Raw genomic sequence first — 19,830 nt, 5'->3', positions numbered from 1 at the left:
ATATTATATATATAAAAATATATACTTACAGGAAATCTCTATGGAAATATTTATTTAAGATGATTGCAAAAAATATATTATAATTAAGAGTATACCAAGCTTTGTCACATAACAAAACAATCAGGCCCCGGGGAGGGGTAACTGCCTGTCCCCTCGTGTCTGTCAGTCCGTACGGTTGCAGCTGAAGCCTTTCTCTTATCTTTTTGTACGTGCACTCGAACTGTCGAGCAGTGTGACCGTGTTGGATTCAGCGGGAGCTTGATGTGGGGGGAGGGATTGATTTTGTTTCCTTTTCCTTTGTTTCTTTGGAACCTGTGGCTGTGAACAGAATGATCACTGCTCAAATCGGATGCTCTGTTTGGGGAGGGTGGGGAGGGGGGTGCGGGAGGGAGGGCGAGTGTCTGTTTTATTCTTGGTGTTCAAGTGCAATAAATAGCTACCAACTTCTGAGCATGGAAACGGATGATTCTCCGTCACTGTAGTGACTCAGACTGTCTGCCACCACCTTGTCCCTCCATCACCGCACTCCTGTCCTCGAAAGCATCAAGGAGAAGAGGAGGCTGAGGGGTGACCTCATTGCTCTCTACAACTACCTGAAAGGACGTTGTAGAGAGGAGGGTGCTGGCCTCTTCTCCCAAGTGACAGGGGACAGGACAAGAGGGAATGGCCTCAAGCTCCGACAGGGGAGGTTTAGGCTAGACGTTAGGAAAAAATTCTTTACAGAAAGGGTCATTGGGCACTGGAACAGGCTGCCCAGGGAGGTGGTTGAGTCACCTTCCCTGGAGGTGTTTAAGGCACGGGTGGACGAGGTGCTGAGGGATATGGTTTAGTGTTTGGTAGGAACGGTTGGACTCGGTGATCCGGTGGGTCTCTTCCAACCTGGTTATTCTGTGATTCTGTGATTCTGTGAAGGCTGGGATCAAGCCTTGGGCAGCCTGCAGGGTGCTGGTACCCTGGGCACTGCCTGCTTCTCACTGCAGCATCACTGGGGCTGTGGGAGAGCCTGGGGCTTGATGTCACCCCCTGACTTGGCTCACCCCAACCTGGTCCTCTCCCCAGGGAGAGGGATCTGGGTCTGTAGGTGTCTGGGAGCTGCCCGGGGCTGGCTGGGAGATGGGGGCTAAGCTGTCACCCTTGCTCAAAGGAGAGTTTTTTGGGAGCTGGTGCTTCAGTGTGGAGGGCACAGAAACCCTCAGCCGAGCCCAGGATGGGTTTGAGAGGCTCTTGTGGGCACCTGCCGGGCTTTGCCCGTGTAGACAGGCTGGTTCCTGAGCGGGGGCTGCCACAGTCCCAGCTGTGGTCCCTCCGCTCACCGGGGGTCCCCAAGTTGAGGCACTGCCCTCCTCCCTCCATACTGTGCTGGGTTTTGGGCCCCTCACTGCAAGAAGGACATTGAGGTGCTAGAAAGCGTCCAGAGAAAGGGGGCGAGGCTAGGGAAGGGGCTGGAGGACAAGTGTTATGGGAGGCGGCTGAGGGAACTGGGGTTGATTAGCCTGGAGAAAAGGAGGCTGAGGGGAGACCTTGTCACTGTCTACAACTGCCCAAAAAGAGGTTGTAGCGAGGTGGGTGCTGGTCTGTTCTCCCAGGGAACTTGGCCTCAAGTTGCACCAGGGCAGGTTCAGATTTTACATGCTGGGGTTGTTCAGGCTGGAGAAACTTCCAGGGAGACCTTAGAGCAGCTTCTAGTGCTGAAAGGGGCTCCAGGAAAGCTGGGGAGGCATGTTCTACAAGGGCTTGGTGATAGGACTAGGGAGAACGGGTTTAAATTGGAAGGGGGGAGATTTAGACGAGAAATAAGGAAGAATTTCTTCATAACGAGGGCGGTGAGGCCCTGGCCCAGGTCGCCCAGGGAAGCTGTGGCTGCCCCGGCCCAGGAGGGGTTTAAAAGCCGGGCCGAGGGGGCAGTTCGGCGGAGGGCAGGCCGGGGGTGAAGGTGTCCCGAGTCCCCAGCAGGGGGCAGCACCGCCCCGCCAGGCCCGGCACGGAGCTCGGAGACAGGCCTGGGCCTCCGTGAGGGCGCCGGGAGGGGACGGGGTGTCCGTCTCAGGGGGTTTGGGGAGGATGGCATCGCACCCCAGGACATAGAATTATGGAATGTCCTGGAGTTGGAAGGGAACAGAGATCGTCGAGCCCAGCTCCTGATGTGGAGGCTCTGGAGCGAGTCCAGAGAAGAGCGACGAAGCTGTGAAGGGGCTGGAGAACAAGAGGAGCAGCTGAGAGAGCTGGGGGTGTTTAGCCTGGAGAAGAGGAGGCTGAGGGGAGACCTCATTGCTCTCTACAACTACCTGAAAGGAGGTTGTGGAGAGGAGGGAGCTGGGCTCTTCTCCCAAGTGACAGGGGACAGGACGAGAGGGAATGGCCTCAAGCTCCGCCAGGGGAGGTTTAGGCTGGACATTAGGAAAATATTCTTCACAGAAAGGGTCATTGGGCACTGGCAGAGGCTGCCCAGGGAGGGGGTTGAGTCACCTTCCCTGGAGGGGTTTAAGGGACGGGTGGACGAGGTGCTGAGGGACAGGGTTTAGTGTTTGATAGGAACGGTTGGACTCAATGATCCGGTGGATCCTTTCCAACCTAGTGATTCTGTGATTCTATGATTCTGTCCCTGCACAGGACAACCCAACACACACATCGTGTGTCTGAGGGTGTTTTCCGAACGCTTCTGGAATACTGTCAGGCTTGGCACTGTGACTGCTTCCCTGCTCTTCCAGTGCTCCACCACACTCTGGGTGAAGAACCTTCTCCTATTCCTAGAATCACAGAGTCACAGAATCACCAAGTTGGAAAATACCTCTTAGATCATTGAGTCCAACCATTCCTGTCTGCCACTAAACCATGTCCTTGAATACCTTGTCTACCCATCTTTTAAATACCTCCAGGGATCATGACTCAACCACCTCCCTGGGCAGCCTCTGCCAGTGCCTGATGACCTTTCCTGTGAAAATTTCTTTTTAATGCTCAACCTAACCCTCCCTTGGCACATCTTCCCAATGGTCTGAGGCCACATTGAGGGATATGGATGCACCACCGTTCCTGGGAGCAGGGTGTGCTGCCACAAGCGAGTCCCACACCTCCGTGAGCACAAGGACATGTCCTCTGGCTGTGCTGCTGCCCTGGTGCCTTTTGCCCTCAGTTTCCCCTTCCCACCCATAGCTTTGCTCCCCACCACATCTTCAGCATAGTCTCTGCTCTGTCCTTCCCATCACTCTGCAACGCAACCCTGACTGATAGTTGCTGTCAAAAAGAGAACAGAGGATCCTGAGATTTCAGGGGTGGTGGAAGGAATGTGGCAGGACCTCACACAGGTAGGAAACACACAGAGACCCGAGCAGCTTGCTCAGCACAAGGCAGCTCCATCTCCATCCCGCTGGGAGGCTATCAGGCTCTCCTTGTTGCTCCAACGCATTGTGGCTGGCAGTGACATCGCAAAATACCCAAGCCTGTCACCTGCTCCATCACACCCTGCAGACCCACATGTGCTCCACGCCAGGGACCAACCCAGCCTGGGGTCCCCACTCAGCACCCACCGCGATGGCTGGGCAACACCATGACCTCCCGAGGCCTCCCACTCAGTAAATAGTGTCAAGGTTAGAGCGAGGGATTCATTGGGGCCATAAATGTTTATGGCAGGCCCTCCCTGCTCCCCAGCCGCCACGGCCTGAACTTTCCATCAGCGACACTTTTATGGCTGCTCTCTAATGATTAACCTGGGGGACGGTGGTGGAAGGTGCTTTGCAGCACAGTCGTGCTGCCAGAGCCCCGTGTACCCAGAGAAGCCAGGGCTGGGGTCCCCCCACCACCCCAGCCATGGTGGGGTATGGCAAGGGGGACAGGGAAAGCCATTGGTGGTCCTGCAGGGGAAGGGAAGGGCAGAGCAAGACGGGAAGGGAGCCCAGCATCCTTGGGCATGGGGAGGCGGGTGGGCAGGAAGAGGAGGCATCGAAGCAGCCCTATGCTCTCAGGAATTAAATCTTCCCCCTCACAGGGAAGGGCTGTTAAAGAAACCCCACAGCATCATGCCAGGATTCACCCTGGAGGTCCAGCCCACAGCACTGGACTCAGGGCTGCATGCATAATCCCAAAATAAACCCTAATTTTTCCATGTATACTGGGGTTTTGGCTTTTATCCAACCAAAGCGGAGAGTTGCAGGACAAAGCCCAGGGGGCTGCTGTTGCCCCCTCATCCCTGGAAGCCCCTTTAGATAAGTCCTTCTTGCGTGTTATTTAGCTGAGCTCCTCTCACCAGGCAGGACCCTCTCTGAGGGACTCCGTGCTTGCTTGCTGAAGATTCCCCCCAAAAAACACAGGCAAACGTTGTGTCACACACTGCTTTTTAATGGTGAGCAAAGGACACGGGGGAAGGGGCACACAACACCAGAGTGATAGGGATGGGTAGTGTCAGGTCTGAACAGCCCCATCCAGGAGCTCCCGGGCACCACTCAGCAGTGGTGGCAGGAGTTGAGGTTGCTGGGACAGGGGCAGTGGGCTGAGCTACCCCAAAATCACACACAGACCCTGAAACCCTGCCTGATGACTTTCCCCGGGAAAAACAGTGACCAGGGCTGGGAACAGCCTTTGGGTCCCCCCTGGAGGAACAGCCATGCTTCCTCCTTTAGCACTGGCTCCATCTGAGACCTGTCCCTGACCTCCTGCACACAGGGGGAATGTGTGCTCCTGCACCCAGCCTTTTCCCTTCCTCCCCCTGGCCCCAGCTCCTTCCCTTCCTTCCACTCACCCCAGCCCTGCCAGGCACCGGGGGGCCCTGAGCCACTGAGGTTCCTGGGTGACCTCGAGGTTTGGAAAGACGCAAGCTGGTTTGGTTACAAAACATTTTTCCCCCTCTTATTATTTTTGACAGCTCATTTACAAGGTCAGTTTTCTTTAGCAGGACACTGATTTGGGCTGGTTTTGCTGGAGTACCTCCATGTGAGCAAAGCACAGCAGCACATGCTGTCCTCTGACCTTTCTTACATGTGTTTTTGGGTTATTGGAGTTAAATACACAACAAGCAAAGAACAAACCAACTCAGAGGATCTCCTCCTCCTCCCACCTGTCTCCTGCAGCCCTAGCATCCCTGCAGCCCAAGCATCCCTGCACAGTGAAGGCAGGGCTGGGGCTGAGGGTGGGAGTGGGGCAGCCCAGACACTTGCACCAGACACTGTCACACAAACACACAGACTTGTCACACAGTTTGCCAACGCTGAACAGAGAGAGCCTGGGGGCACCGGGATGGGCAGCAGCTCCATCCTGGTGGGGCTGGGGCAGTGGCGAGAAGGGCAGATACTCCCCAGATCCACCCCCCTCCCCCGCTTTCCCCAAGCCATCCTGAAGTGCTGAGGTGCAATCTGTGCAAATTGAGGGCTGAGCCCCCTCTCCAGCCTCCAGGGTGCTGGGTTCCCTCACATCATGGACTCCTCCTCCTCTATCTCCCGGTCCACCTCAATGGCCGTGTTCTCAAAGCTGGTGATGCCCCCGTATTTCCGCATGTGGACCATCAGCGGCTTGGGGGACTGGCTGCCAGCCAGGCTCGTCACGTACATGCCGGTCCTGTTCTCCTCCAGTGACGGGCCCCAGTCCATGGTGGGTCTGCTGGCCTGCTGGACTCGCTACAAGGAGAAAGGTGGAGGGAGCACAGCCACCTTGCACCAGCATCCACTCCACTCCCCAGTCTGCACCCACACATGGCATCTCACCCACCCATCCTGTAAACAGTGTGCTCTGACAGACTCAGAGGACTGGAAGAGCCCCTCATGAGGATAGGATGAGACCAAAAGGCTGTCCTGAAGCTTTTTGGGAAGGCAGCTCTGTACAAAGGCTCTGCTGTGGGCTGGGGAGGTAGTGTGGTCTGTGGGTGCTGGTTCCTGGCTGTGCCACTGTGCCCATGGCTGCGTCAAACCCGATGGTATCCAGCCTGTTCGCTGCCTGGGGAGTGCAGCAAGCTCAGCTGCTTCTGCTTTTAACAGCCTGGGGAGAGCAGCAAAGCACAGCCGGGGCTGGGAAGGCTCAGAGCTGGCGGGCAATGCCTTTCAGCAGTGGGATCCTGCCCATGCTGCCTGGCATCTGACTTCCTCGCTCTGCCATTGCTCCTGCAAAAGGCGTGAGAGGTCCCACATGTCCATGCCCACTCTGCGCTAGGGCTAATGTGTTTCCCACAGAGCAGGGCATGGCAGGCTCAGTTTGCAGGGGGGATGCCCACAGGGAAGCACTGTGACTCAGTGCCTGCCTGGCATCATGGGCTGGAAATGCCCTGGGATACGCTGTCTCTCACACACTATGGGTAGCAAGAAGAGGTTGGAGATACACACCTCCAGGAGAGAGGGTGTGGGAGGATACAGGCTTAGCAGGGGCTCGTGGTCACCCCTGCACATTTCTGAAGTGTTCCTCAGCAATGCCAGGCCCCAACATCTCCTACCTCCCACAGCGTCCCTTCTTCTTGGAGTACAGCCACCACCATGCCCAAGGGAATCATCAGGCAGGAAAGGACTCCCATGAGGATGCCCAAGACCTCAGCCCAGGTGGGGAAGCGGTAGCTGCCATACTCAGAAGGTTGGTACTTGACGATGTTGTAAATCAGCAGAGCCTACAGGATGGGAAGAAAGCAAAGTCATTCCCAGAGCCCTCTGAAGGTCCTATTATGCTCAAAAAAAAGGCCTAGAGACCTTGAGCAGAGTCAGAATGGTCCCTGGGACAGAAGACACCATCAGAGCAACTTGTCACCAGGGGGGATCATCCAGGGATGCTGGCACCACTGCAGCTCTCCAGCATCATCCAGTACCTCAAGATGAGCAATTACCATCATTGTTGCTGGTGACAGGACCATCCAGCAGGCTCTGAAGTAGGGCCCTGGTTTGAAGCCCAGCATCATGTGGATGTCTCGGCAGAACCTCTTCATGCCTGGAGGAGGTAGAGTGATTCAGAAGCTATGACCCCTACTCCAGAGCCAGGTACCTGTACTAGGTTGCCTTGCACCAACCAAAAGTGGGGTTTGACTCTACAGCAAAGAAGTGTCTACCCTCCCAACTGGGATACGTAGGAAGGGGGCCCAGCTGATGCTGTCTGAGGGGCCAAGCTCAGCACCCCATGTGTTTCTGTAGAGGTCAATCCAGTGATGGCCAAGTAGAAACAAGAGTTTGAAGCAAAGGTTTTTCATGCTCCATTCCAAGTCTGATGGCTCCCCTACTGCTCCCTCTAAATCTTTGTCTTCATACAGACAGCCCACTCCTCCTTGTGCCCCTGTGGGGACAGACATGCTTACCATAGACACGTGTCACCACGAGGCAGGTAGTGATCACCACCACCATGAGACCAAAGCCAGCACTGTAATCATCCAGGAGGACAAGCCAGTACATCCCACCCTGTGGAGGCAAAGGGCAGTGGCCAGCATCCCAATAAATCCCTACCCATGTCCTCCCACTTCTGGGGACACGTCCTTCTAGTCCGTTTTGGGGGCAATGGGGAAGGCAGCAGTCAGGCACCCACAGGAGACATAACAGTCCTTCTGGGACTGGTGCAGGGACAGGAATAATGCTGTATATCTCCCCTTGGACCACACATTGCAAAGAAGCCCAAACTCATCAACCACCTCTCTTCTACCTTATTAGCTGACATGAATACGTGTGTCACAGCTTCAGTCCCTACCTGAAGGTCTCCATAAAATGAGGTCCTAGCTGGTCCCTGTGATTCATCCAGCTCCACACGCTTACCTCTGTTGTGAGGATGAGACCCATCAGAAAGAGGGCAATGCAGATGACAGCTGAGAAAGAAGCTTTTTTCGGACGCAGATAGTAGGGAAATTCATCTGTCACTGCTGTAACAATGGTCTCCATAAAGGCAAACTGCACATAATGGAGAAGAGGGTCCTCTGAGCCCCCCTGGGCTGCCTGGGCACCACAGCAGCCTTGGTGGGCTCCATCCTTACCTGGCTGTCCAGGCCCAAGGTTAACAGCATGAAGAAGAACAGAAAAGACCAGAATGGAGAAAGAGGGAGCATTGTCATGGCCTGGGGGTACACCACAAAAGCCAGTCCAGGACCTAGGGAAGTCAAAGGACAGCAGGGTGAGGGGAGGGAAGCCTAGCAGAGCAGCACTGTGGACTTGCTGGGTCTCTTGCAAGTTGGGCAGCAGGGGTCCCCACAGCAGAGGGTGGAGAGGTGCAGGAGAACAAGTCTGCTCCTTTCTCTGAGCTTTCTTAAATGTTACTTAATGCTGCTCAAGGTTTGCACAGCAGGAACCAATCTCCCCTCTTCCCTCCCCATACATGACATGCTGACACCCTTGAATGTCATCCTGGAAGGGATGATCCTCAATGCACCCAGGCAGAGAGTGAAGGAAAAAGGCTCTTTGTTTGGCCTCACCTGCTTTTGCCACCTGGTTAACTGGGACCCCAAGCTCCTGGGACATGTATCCCAAAACAGAGAAGATGGCAAACCCTGCCAGGATGCTGGTGATGGCATTGCCCAGAGTCACTATGAAGGTGTCCCTACAGTGAAGAAAGAAGATGCTCTGAGCATGCCCACTCCTTCCCACCCCACTCCACTGCACAGTGGAGTGGCATTGCCCCAGGTGTCACAGTAAGGAGACCCAGTATGATTTTCCTCCAGGGCTTCACTTGGCATGTGCTTTCCAGGATCAAAAAGAGTGTATATCTAATGACATGGGCCATTTTGTGGGGTTGCTCCCAAGCTTGCTTTCCCCAGTGGAGGGGATCCACACAGAAGTCGTACACCCAGACTCTCCTTTCTGCTAATGACCTGCAATGGATGCTGGGGACAGGATAAACATGCAAAATTAGTCTCAAATACCCTCAGCCTTCAGCACCTGCAGCCCAAGACTTCTAGGCCAGGCACTGTGTCTTGATGCTTAGGAGAAGTTTCTTCCACAGATCCCTCTGTCCCTCTCAAGTCTGTGAGATCTGCCAGGTATCTGTAAGGTGCTTGGACAAGGAGAAGCACTGGGTGATCATGTGCTGCACCACATGCTTCTGCTGCCTTCGAACCCACCAGCTGAGATATTCATGGCTCCCCTCAACCCATGATTTTTCTGAGACAGCAGCTGGCTCCCACCTGTAGATATTCTGATGGAAGGTGTTGTATGAGGCGAAGGTGAGGAGGCCCCCAAAGCCTACCCCAAGGGAGTAGAATATCTGCAGAGCTGCCTCGATCCATACCTGTGAGAAGGAAGCAGGTCTGAGAAGAATAGGGGTTTGGAAACTTCCTCCCAAGGAAGAGGGAGTTGGAAACATGCTTCCACAGAGCCCCAGCACGTCTTCCCCAGCCCTCCAGGCACACAAAGGCCATGGAGTCTTTGCCTTTCCTTGCTAAAAGGTTCACCACTTGTAGTGGGTCAGCTGGGTAGCGGAAAGGTCAATGAAAGGGAGCTGCCTCTGTTGCATGCTGGAGGTAGCAGAAGAAGGTTCATTTTTGTGTCTTGAACAAACTGCACAAAATCCTGCTCACCTTGGAAGACAACAAGTGATCAAACTGGGGTGTGAGGTAAAACCGGATCCCCTTCCAGGCCCCCTCCAGAGTCACACCACGAATGAGCAGCATCACCAAGATGAGGTATGGGAAGGTGGCGGTGAAGTACACTACCTGCAGGAGAGCAGAACCAGCTAGGAGAGCTGGGGGTGAGAGCACGGCCATCCCCCATAGCCCTGTCTCCAGGATGGGACAATGCATTGCTCGGCATCACCCTGTGAAGCTGCGGTCCTGGGGATGCTGCAGGGCCGGTGGTGTTAGCCCTGCTGCCACCTGGGTGTGAAGCCATCGCTGAAGTGACCCATGTCCTGCTGATATTCTTTATGGGTCTCACTTTCCCAGATGTGCAGAAAATTGCAGGCTCTAGTGGACATCTCTGTAGGTCCCCCGAAAGAGACCATCCAGTCCTTACCTTGCCAGAGGATTTGACTCCCTTTAGGATGCACAGGTAGACAATAGTCCAAGAAAGAAGCAGGCATAGACACAGGTTCCAGCGGATCCTCCCAGGATCTCCAATCCCAGAGCTCCCTTGGATGTGCAGGACGTACCGGCTAGGGCGAAAGGAGAAGTGCAATTGAGCAGCCACAGGCACCGTCCCACCCCCCAGTCCTCCAGAGACCCTCTCTGAACGTAGCAAGGCCTCTCCTGCCCAAAATAACCTTGTCAAAAATCCCAGCAATGAGAGAGCAACAATGCACTGGCAGCTGTTTGCCAGGGGAAGGGCAATTGGTGCAATTTCTAGACGATGCATTGAAAAACCCAGGGGGCAAACCTCCAGCCAGTCCAGGCATGGGATGCATTCAGTCTAATGTATCTCCAGGCCAGCAAAGCAGCACTAGATTACGGACACCTCCCACATCTCAGGGACACAATCCCGACGCTCAACTGAGATATCACCCACAGCTGACCACGAGAGCCCATCACAGCACCCACAATGTCCACCATAAGTGCCCACCATGCCCTGAGATGTGCAGCACAGACCTTCAACCTTCACCCCATTCCTATGCTCTCTTTGGCTGGATGCTAACCATGTCCCAACCATGTCAACCAGGTCAGGCTGACCTCTTTACCTCCAGTACTCCTCGCTAGGGCTGACCGTGTTGGTGATGTTGACGGGGAGGGTGGTGTTCCCTGCCTTGATGACGTGGTGGTCCAGGCACAGGTCAGTGTTCCACCAGTTGCCGCAGTGCTGCCAGGGCAAGTCACTTGTGAGGGATGCAAAGAGGTAGAAGAGAACGTAAGCAATGATCATATTGTAGTAAATGGCCACCAGGGAGACGATGAGGATGGTGCCCATGCCAACGCCTGGAGGAAGGAGAGGGTAAAGAAGAAGTGAGCCATCTCTCTGAGTGGAGCACAACCCAGGGTCAGATACTGGATCTTAGCAGCCAAACGTTTAAACAGTCAGAAGTTCACCTGGCAGAGGGAGCCCCTAATTGCCATTGTACCCTCTGGACAGGCCTTCTCTGAACTGGTGATCTATTGCATCATACAGATGATTTTAGTCCAGCTTAATGTTAAGAGCAAAAGTATTTGATGTGACCTTTTTTTTTTTTTAACATTTTATTCTTGCCTTTGACAATCATTGCCTAGCTTTGATACTATATTTTGTACATTAGCAGGCTTAATAATTTTCACACAACATCCAGAACCTCTGAAGACTGATAGATCTCAGATATATCTTGCAGCTACAGAAACAGCTAACCCAGAATCCCAGCCGGCTCCACCTTTCCCTAGCATTTAACCTTTGATTCTAACAAGAATTTTAAGAGTCATGGGATGACGATGCTGATTCATGTCCTGGTCAAGCAGCTTTTCCTGAGCCGACACAGAGACTCTGAACTTCACTCACGCACCTTTAAAGAGAGGGCTTATCTTCCAAACAGCAAGAGGCCCCAAGCTGGAGAATTGGCCAAGTGACAGCTCCATGAAGAAGATAGGGATCCCGCAGATGGCCAGCATGATGAAGTAAGGAACCAGGAAAGCCCCTGCAAGAAGCAAGGAAAACACTGTAACATAACACAGACCAAACACCGCAAGCCCATCTATGACAGGGAATAAAGTTCACTCAATATCTGTGGCCCTGAGGGATCTACACCAACATTTACAAGACAGCAAGGGGCAGCAGCTCACCATTGGCACAGGAGAAATGGGCTGGGCTATGCCTATGCTGTGCTTCCCCCTTCTCCCTCACCCCCAACTCTCTTTTCTCCTTGAATCTTTTGCAAACACCCTGAAATTCTCCAGTCATTATTGCGTGTGACAAGCAGTTACTCTAGGAGCAGTTGAACAAGCTGGGCTCTTGCATTGCAAAAGGTTTGCTCCCCTCCTTCAATACCTAGGAAGCATTTGCTGGTCCTACTGAGTCCTGGAGGACACCAGATCAAGAAGTTATTGAAAACCACAGGGGTGGCTCAGGTGGTATTGGGTCCAGCATGCAGGTGGGGATGTCTGCAAGGCCATGAGTGCAGACATGGGCTGGTGAGGCCCTTCCACACGTAAGTACAGGTTGCTAATGTCCTACGGTAAGAATGAGGGGCAGGAGGAGGCTTCACCCCACAACAACAAACACTACTTCCCAGCTCTGAGAAGGGGAATCTCTCGTACAAACATCTCACCAGCCCAGCTCAAGGAAGGGGGACATGTGGTCACTCCAAAGGATGACTAAGTACCTCCTCCATTGGTGTAAGCCCTGTAAGGGAACCTCCAAACATTTCCAAGGCCCACACAGTATCCAATGCAGGAGAGGAGGAAATCCAGCCGCCCCGTCCAGTTCCCTCTGTCTTCTGGGCACTCAGAACCCAAGTCCCCATCCTGGCTGCTGGGGCTCACCAGGAGCTCTGGTGTCACCGGCTGAGCGAGAGAGCAGGAGAAGGAAGAGGGCAGAAGAGGGTGGAGGAAAGAATAAAAGCAGAGGGTAAGAAAAGGAGAGAGGAAAGGAGAGCTGAGAAGAACTTGGGTGTGAATATGTGGCCCTCCCAAATATGTGTTCCTTGGGGACACCTTGTCCCAGCATTTCTCCAAGCACCCCTCAAGCCAACATCTTGCTAAGCAAGGAAAGGAGATAAACGTGATCCAGCATGACCAGAGCTCCTCTGGGAAAGCCACAACAGCCCAGGTTCACCCTCAGAGACCAGGGCCCATCTTGCAACCCCATTTGCCCAAGAAATCCTTTAATGGGGCAACGATAAGCTTTCCTGATCTCCTACAGAACATGGGCATGAGGACAGTACGTGAAGGAGCATCACCAGCGTTCCAGGGAGCACAATGTCCCCAGCTCCTGTTGTGCCAAGCAGTCAGCTACCATTAAATGCTCCATGTGTTTTTCACACATTTCCAGCTGCCAAAAGCCTACACTGTGGAGATTTACTGATGTGTTCCCAGTTGTCCCTGCTGAGCAAGCTCCTTCCAGCTTTCCTAATCTACCCTGGATCAGTGAGGCACCGCCAGCTATTAAGCAGGCAGATTAACCCATTCCCTTCCTCCTCAGCTCAGCAAGAGTTACTGTGCAAGTCCTGCAACATAGGGTTGCAGAGTCGGGGTGATGCACTAAGAGGGCTCCTTAGTGTTTGTGAATTGGTACATGATGTGTTCAACAAAACATTTGGCCTACCCCAGCCTCCTGAATCTGGGAGATCACCCCCACCTTCTCCATCCACTGGCAATCACCAAAGCTGAAAGGCTCAGCCCGCAGCTGCTGGATGAGATCCCATCACAGATATCTCCTCAGCAAGACCAGACAGCAGAAAGGGGTGGGATCAGGGTCCTTCCCTGTGCCACTGCATGTTGCTGTGCCTCAGCCTAGGAGTTTATTCAGTCCAGCTGATACTAAAGCACATAGACAGAAGGATGCTGGGGACCCTGCCAACAGGACACCAGGAGCCCATTTAGAAGCCTTCTCTTCTTGCTGGGCTACCAAAAGATAAAAGCATCAATCTCCACGTCCCTGAGTGCATGCATAAGGGATGAGCCCATAGGATGTGGCTGAGGAAAAGAGACTTGGATTTGGAGGGATCAGCCACAAATAGTTGTGGGTCCCCCTGTCCCAGACTGCACATATGCTGAGAGCCTGCTGCAGACCTCCACACCCCCAGGAGATTGGAGCAAGTTTGCAAGCAGAGCCCAGTGCTGCCCTGCTGCAGCTCCTGGGGAAGGTGGCAGCTTTCTACCCTCCGCCCCCTCTTCCTCTCTGGCCGGACCTTAGGATGCTCCTGCTAACGGTTCCCATGGAGACGAGGAGCTGTGTTGCTGATGGCATTGGCTGCAGGCTCCCACTCTTCACAGGGTGCACCCCACTTCTCCAGCTGCCAGCAGCACACACAGATTGCTTGCAGCCCAAAGACAACAAATGAGGATGCAAACCTGTCCTCACCTGGTGTCCAAACCTCTTGAGGAACAGATGAGCTAGGGCAAACTCCTCCTAAAGGCAACCTGAATTGCACGGCTTGAGCAAAGACATTACACTAAAACCTACCTTTAAAAGCCCATCCCCACTGGATCACAGGGCAAAGGCAAAAAGAAAAGCTTCAGACACACAGGCTGAGAAGTCAAAATGTGACCAAAATGCAATGCCATTGCTCTAAAACCATTGCTACCTGGCAGCCCTCCTGTAGCTTTTTAACACAGCTCTTTGCTTAGCAGCTTCTCCATACCATGGCCATGCCTGCTAATTAACCCAGCACACACTGTGGACACAACCCTCAGCAGCCTGTGCGTGCAGGCAACGAACAGATTGCTCTGCAACATCCCTCCCAAAAGCATCAGCAGCTAACACCTGTATTCACTAAAGTCTCTGCCAAGAGGGGACAGGAGCTATGGGGCCATCACAGTTTGGTCTTTCCACCAAAAAAAAAAAAAAATACTTCCTAGACCCTTACACAGCCTGGGGGGAAAGCTCTTACCATTCAGGTTCACATCACAGAAAAACAGCGAGAAGGGATGCTGGGAGATCATTAAATCCTCTCACCTAATTCATGCACCTCTGCCTGAATCCTAAACAGCTGCAAGAGGGTACAGGTGGAGCTGTGTGACCTGATTAAACGCAGGGGCTATCCATCAGAAATAACATGGAAATCAACACAAAAGCAACAAAAAAGAAAGGGACTAGCAGGGTTTTTCCTGGACTATACACAGCCTGGTGCCCATCTCAGTCTTGTTTTTTAGAGGCTATGGGATATAGTTTGTCACCTGTGTCTCAATGATGACTCCCACCGCCCTTAATATCTTTAGCAGGAGCTGTGCAGTTTATAAATTTGGGACCCCAAGGCAGAAAGCAGAGATGCTCAGGAGTCAGATAGACCCAAGGACAGGGACATTGCAGTCCCCTTGGGGGAGGCATTGGCCAGGGGTGTTGCTGAGAAACACACATGGATGCTGCTCCATGACTGTGGTGCATAAAAATGCCCCAAATTACAGCCTTTCCATAGAACTCACATAAAACCTGGCCTATTTGCCTGACTTGAATTGTAAAATGCAGTATTTAAGGATTCCAGCCCATCCTTGTCTCAAATAGCAGACAGACATGTACCTCTCCACTTCAGGATGGTGAAGATCTCACACAACTGTTTGATTCCAGTTCTTTTTTTTAGGATGAATGCTCCCTTTCAGCCTTTGTCATAACAGGAATTTTCTTTTCCAGCAGCAGATGAAGTGCTCTAGTGCTACAATATCGCTCTATTGCTTTCCATCCTCAACTGGCATCTTTCAAACCAGGCTCCTCTCTCACCCTTATAAACACACAGGGCCTAACAGCTCCCTTAGCAACGTCTGCTTTGAACACAGCATCACTTTCCATTATTCACCAGAAGATGATCCCAAAGAAGTCAGCAAAGCAAAGGTCACTGAGAAGAAAAAGCACCTTAGTCTCTACCAAGATAAAAGCTGGTTTCCATAAGGAAATTGTCCCGTGCTAATTATTTTCTCTAAACCAATTTACTTAAACCAGATCAAAACCCAGCTGTATCCATGAAAACCCAGCCAGATTAATGTTACTTCTTTAATCATATTTTGTCTCCATTCAAACTGGCTTTGTGGGGTTATTTTGTTAGCGTTCTCTGTATGGATTTTGACTGGGAGAAATGCCACCCAGCACCAGATTTCTCCCCTGCGGATCCAAGCCGTATGCGAGCACACTGTGTCTGTAAAGTGTGAGTCACTTCAGATTAGTTTGAATTGCTTGTTAATCTCTTCCAGAAAAAAAGAAAAACAACCTAGAAATTAATTCAGATGTAATATCACTTAGCAAGTGAAGTAAATAAGGCATCTCTGTGGTGTGGAAGAGCCCCGAGAAGGGCTGAGCAAAACCTACTTTCCCCCAGCACGTGCCAGGAGAGGGAGCAAGTGATGCTGGAGCCAGCACAAGGGGTTTGGGGGCTGGAGATTGCTGAGGCTGAAGCAAACTCATTACAGAGATGTCCAGAGCGCAAGGAGCAGGCAGAGTTGCAAATGCATATGGCCTTTCATCAGAAAACCCTGGGGAAGGAGCGGGGAAGGTGTGGGGCAGTTTGTGGCAGACAGAGGAGGGCAGCAGCTCGGGCAGGAGCAGCCTGGTTGGTACGGGAAGAGGTGGCCCAAATCCTGGCTCCCATCATTGTCCTCCACGAGCTTTAGCCAGTTTCTATCAAATAACCCCCCAAAGCAAATGAATAAAAACTATCTGCTCAGCTCTTCTGGAAATATTCTTATACAAAATCCAACCTGAAATCCTTGGAGACTCAGAAAGATCTTCTCTATTAAAGAGGAATTTCCGTATGTCTAAAATGTCTGGAGGGAGGGATTAAAACTCCTGGCTCACTGATAGGAAGGGGATCATAATGAGAGCGAGAGGAGGTTGTTGGGGTCCCGGGGCGGGCGCTGCAGGCAGGGTTGTGCAAACTCTTCTGTTGCCGCTGGGCAAGCTTGATGCCAGCATTGCATATAGTGGTCCCAAGGTGCCAGGTGGATGTGAGCACCAGGTTCTCCTTCTGGAGCTCAGCAAGAGTATTTTTGGGGTGATGGAAGGCAGTAGGACACTGAGTAGCACTGGGAATGGGGAAAGTAACTCTGGAGGCATCTGCTTTCCATTCCAGCTGATCACTGTGAGACTGAATGAATTCCTGAGTAAATGTTAAACAGGATCAACAGCAGCAGAGGAATCCAAGTATCTCAGAAAGCCTTTGGAAGGGACAAAGACAACCTTTAATGGAACTTGCAGTCACAAAGTCATGTGGAAAAGCAATTTGTAGGCAAGAAGTGAGAGGAGGAAGAGTCAGACTATGCCTCAGAACAACAGCAGAGAAAGGTAGGAAGCCGCAAGGATGCCAGGGCCACCAGGTAGCTGCTGGCTTTCACCAGGGCACTGATGGCTTCCTTACATCATGTCCCAATATCCTAGGAACTTCTTGACAAGGATGAAACTCTGCCAGGTTTTCATTCATCTGAAGGTTGGAGTGACTCTGCCCTGGGGCTCAGGGGTACGGTTTGGAGGAGAGCAGAGTCCCAGGGGCTCACAGCACTGGGTCACTGCCTGGCACACTCTGGGAAGGGCTGACCCACCAGCAGCAGCAACATATCTTCAGAAGGGGGTTGTGGCTGCCAGGCTCTGCCACCCCGCATCACCATGAGTTCCTGTGGGACCTGCAGAAGAGGCTTGATCCCCAACACTGTGGGAGATGGGGACCCAGAGAGAGCAAAGTGGCAGTGGAGGGGAACTTAGGACAGGAAAGCCTGAAATCTGGGTTTCAGAAAGGTTCCCAGCAGGATATAAAAGCATTTCCAGCTCTATCAAATGCCAAAGAGCACCAGGGGAGTTCAGGGTCCTGCACTACCCAGACCTCTTTATATTGCTTGGAGGAGAAGGCAATCCCAGCTGCAGGTGGGAAACTCACTGCCCAGCTCCCTGTGCTCATCCCAGAGAGGGGGGAGCCCCTCACCACCCCCTGAGACCGGGCAGTGCCTGGGGCTCAGGGAGCAGCATTGCCAGGGAGTCACGCTGTGGGGAGCCAGCTCTGCCCCTGGGTGCCCACCCCCAGCCACCCAGCCAGACCCAACATGAATCAGTGCCGGCAGCACCTGCTCTCAGCAGAGGGGTGGGAGAGAACAGGCAGGCAGCCTGAGTGGGCAGCAGGCACCTCTGCCTGCACCGTTGGGCCTCCGTGCTCTGCTAATTGCAGCGAGGCAGGAGCAGTCGTTATGAAAAGCCCCCCATCCATCTCCCCGCGATCCCACCTTGGCCCCATGCGTGCACACTACGCCCGTTTGCAAGGGGAAAGTCTGCACGGGGAGTGTCCCCGAGCAGGGATCAGGGGGTGATGGGCATGCCTGACCCCCGCTCCCCAGCTCCCAGACTTGAGGGGCAACCCCGCTTCCCGGCTCTCACCTCCCGAAGATGCTGCTGCCGAATCTTCTTCATCCCAGAATCCTGTTGCTATGCGCTCCCCGCTCTGACACTTTTTTCCTCTCGCTTTCTCCAGCAATAGGGAGGAAGAAGGGGGAGTGGGAGAAGCGATAACAGGCAAGGAGGGGGGACACTTCCCTGCCGGCTGGGCTGTCGGAGTGCAGGAAGGAATTGGGGCACGGGGGTAGAAGGACTGAAGGAAAGGTTTGCCTGGAGTTGTGGATGGCTGCGTGCTGAACAGAGAGGGAGGAGGGGATGGCTCTCGGCAGGCTGAAGAAGGGCTGTCTGTCAAACGCACCCCTACTGGGGCGGGGTGGGGGGTCCAGGACCTCAGCCCCCCACCGGGACAGTGAGGAGGAACAGCTGCTGCCTCACACATGCCACAAATGCATGAGGTCTCTCTAGGGATGGAGCTGAATTAGCAGGCAACCTGCCACTGGGATCCCATGTGCCCCCAGCAGCGGTGGCAGCAGTGCAAGTGCAGATGCCAGAAGCTCCCAACATCTTTCTGTCTGTCTCTGAGCTGATTTTCCAATGGTAGGACATGGCTGGAGGTGTGACTTCTCCTCATGCTGCCTGAGCCCAGTCCCCAGCCCAGGGGAGGGGGATGCTCAACAGCCATCAGTCCTTTTGGGTAGGATGAGCACATCCCACCATTCTGGGGGAAAAAACCAATCCTCAGGCAGGCCCCACAGTGAGCAGCTGAGTCCAGCATATTGTGCGACCGATGCTGGAGCACAGGTCACACTCCAGGGTTCAGGTGTCCTTGTAGAGTCAGCAGGGGGATCCTACATCCCCAAAGCCCACCAGGATTTTCCCTGTCACACTCAGTCAAATCCTCAGTGAGGTGGAAGGGAGCTCATCTGTGGCTTCTTCTCTCACTTTCATTCTAGGAAATGTCCCTGCAGAGCCCCAAGAGGGGACAACCCCACATGCCCCAGGGCAATGTGGTACCAGGAGAGGTGCTCTCTGCCTCAGAACCCACAGTACTACCTCCTTCCCCTGACAACATCCTTTTGCCCTCCCCTTTCTCCCTGGTCTGTGCCCAGTCCGTCAGGGGATGTGTGTCACTTTTCCTTGCAAATGCCCTGTGATGTTCCAGCCTGCCCCAGACCTGTCCCCAGCTGCTTTGCTCAGGTTTAAGGCTGAGCTGGCAGCACTGGAGATGTGGAGGACAATGACAGGGCTGGGACTGAGAAGACACAGCCTGCCAGATATAAGAGGAAATGTCCCTGATACCCAGTGGCAGTCGATCTCCTCCAGCCCTCCAAGCACTTTCGAAAGTTTTCCCCAAAAGGAAATGGATCTCGAGCATAAACACACATTTCTGTAGAATTCAACATGATGAGGTGGCTCAGCATTTGTACACTGGCTCTTTCAGAGCTAACATTTACCTGGATTTCCCAGTGGGAAAGGAGGAAGGAGCAAACTGTATAACCCAACAAACATCTTTTTCACACAACTACAGCTTCCTCAAAAGATGAAAAATGAGCCCTCCACAAACCATCTAGCCTTCCCTGGGTGATTTTCAAGCCCCCATCTTCTTGTCTTCAGGGCAGTATTTACCAGCAGAGACCTCCGTGGCTGACACTACCTTGAAATGTCCATGTTGGTACCACTGCCAGTGGAATGCTCTGTGTCTGGAGCTCTGATTTCACTGGTGCTGCTTGGGTACAACCATCAGCTCTTCATCGCCTGGTACCACCCAAGAGTAAACATCCCACCTTGGGCATCTGGGGTGCTCCAGCATCTAATTGCAGAGCTTCCTCTGGCGGTGAGAAGAGACTCACCTCATGGAACAGCACCCAGCAGAGGCAGTAGAAGCATGAGGGGTGTCCCCGTGAGGAGCAGTGCAGTCCAGGGATCCCAGAAAACTCAGGAGAGCGCGGGTGGAGGACAGCAGTGTTGCACAGCTGTCCCTGTGCCCTGCTCTCCACGGGCCCAGCACTAGGGAGAAAACACAGGGCTTGCAAGCATTTACCAT

General features: G+C 53.3%; 1 protein-coding gene across 1 annotated transcript; it reads right to left on the bottom strand.

The window, feature by feature from the left end:
- Nucleotides 1-5,308: 5,308 nt before the first annotated feature.
- On the bottom strand, nt 5,309-18,061 carry SLC6A7 (solute carrier family 6 member 7). Its single transcript, XM_069868858.1, has 14 exons — nt 17,829-18,061; nt 12,145-12,325; nt 11,329-11,460; nt 10,543-10,777; nt 9,885-10,023; nt 9,452-9,586; nt 9,059-9,162; nt 8,351-8,475; nt 7,916-8,028; nt 7,701-7,832; nt 7,253-7,352; nt 6,791-6,891; nt 6,410-6,577; nt 5,309-5,603 (listed from the first exon to the last, which is right to left on the bottom strand). Exons 1-14 carry the CDS (start codon nt 17,859-17,861, stop codon nt 5,397-5,399), a joined length of 1,905 nt encoding a protein of 634 aa, XP_069724959.1. The 5' UTR covers nt 17,862-18,061; the 3' UTR covers nt 5,309-5,396.
- Nucleotides 18,062-19,830: the final 1,769 nt, after the last annotated feature.

The sequence above is a fragment of the Phaenicophaeus curvirostris genome, chromosome 15 (assembly GCF_032191515.1).
Source record: "Phaenicophaeus curvirostris isolate KB17595 chromosome 15, BPBGC_Pcur_1.0, whole genome shotgun sequence".
NCBI classification, from domain to species: Eukaryota; Metazoa; Chordata; class Aves; order Cuculiformes; family Cuculidae; genus Phaenicophaeus; species Phaenicophaeus curvirostris.
Note: the sequence above shows the minus strand (reverse complement) of the source record. Positions and strands in the feature narration are given on the sequence as shown.

Excerpts from the sequence above, each read along its gene's own strand:
- SLC6A7 (XM_069868858.1), bottom strand. The coding sequence starts at position 17,861 with ATGAAGAAGATTCGGCAGCAGCATCTTCGGGAG. Across the intron at positions 7,353-7,700 it reads GTCTCATCCTCACAACAGAG|GGTGGGATGTACTGGCTTGT; the intron begins GTAAGCGTGTGG and ends TTGCCTCCACAG. Across the intron at positions 5,604-6,409 it reads AAGAAGGGACGCTGTGGGAG|CGAGTCCAGCAGGCCAGCAG; the intron begins GTAGGAGATGTT and ends TTCTCCTTGTAG.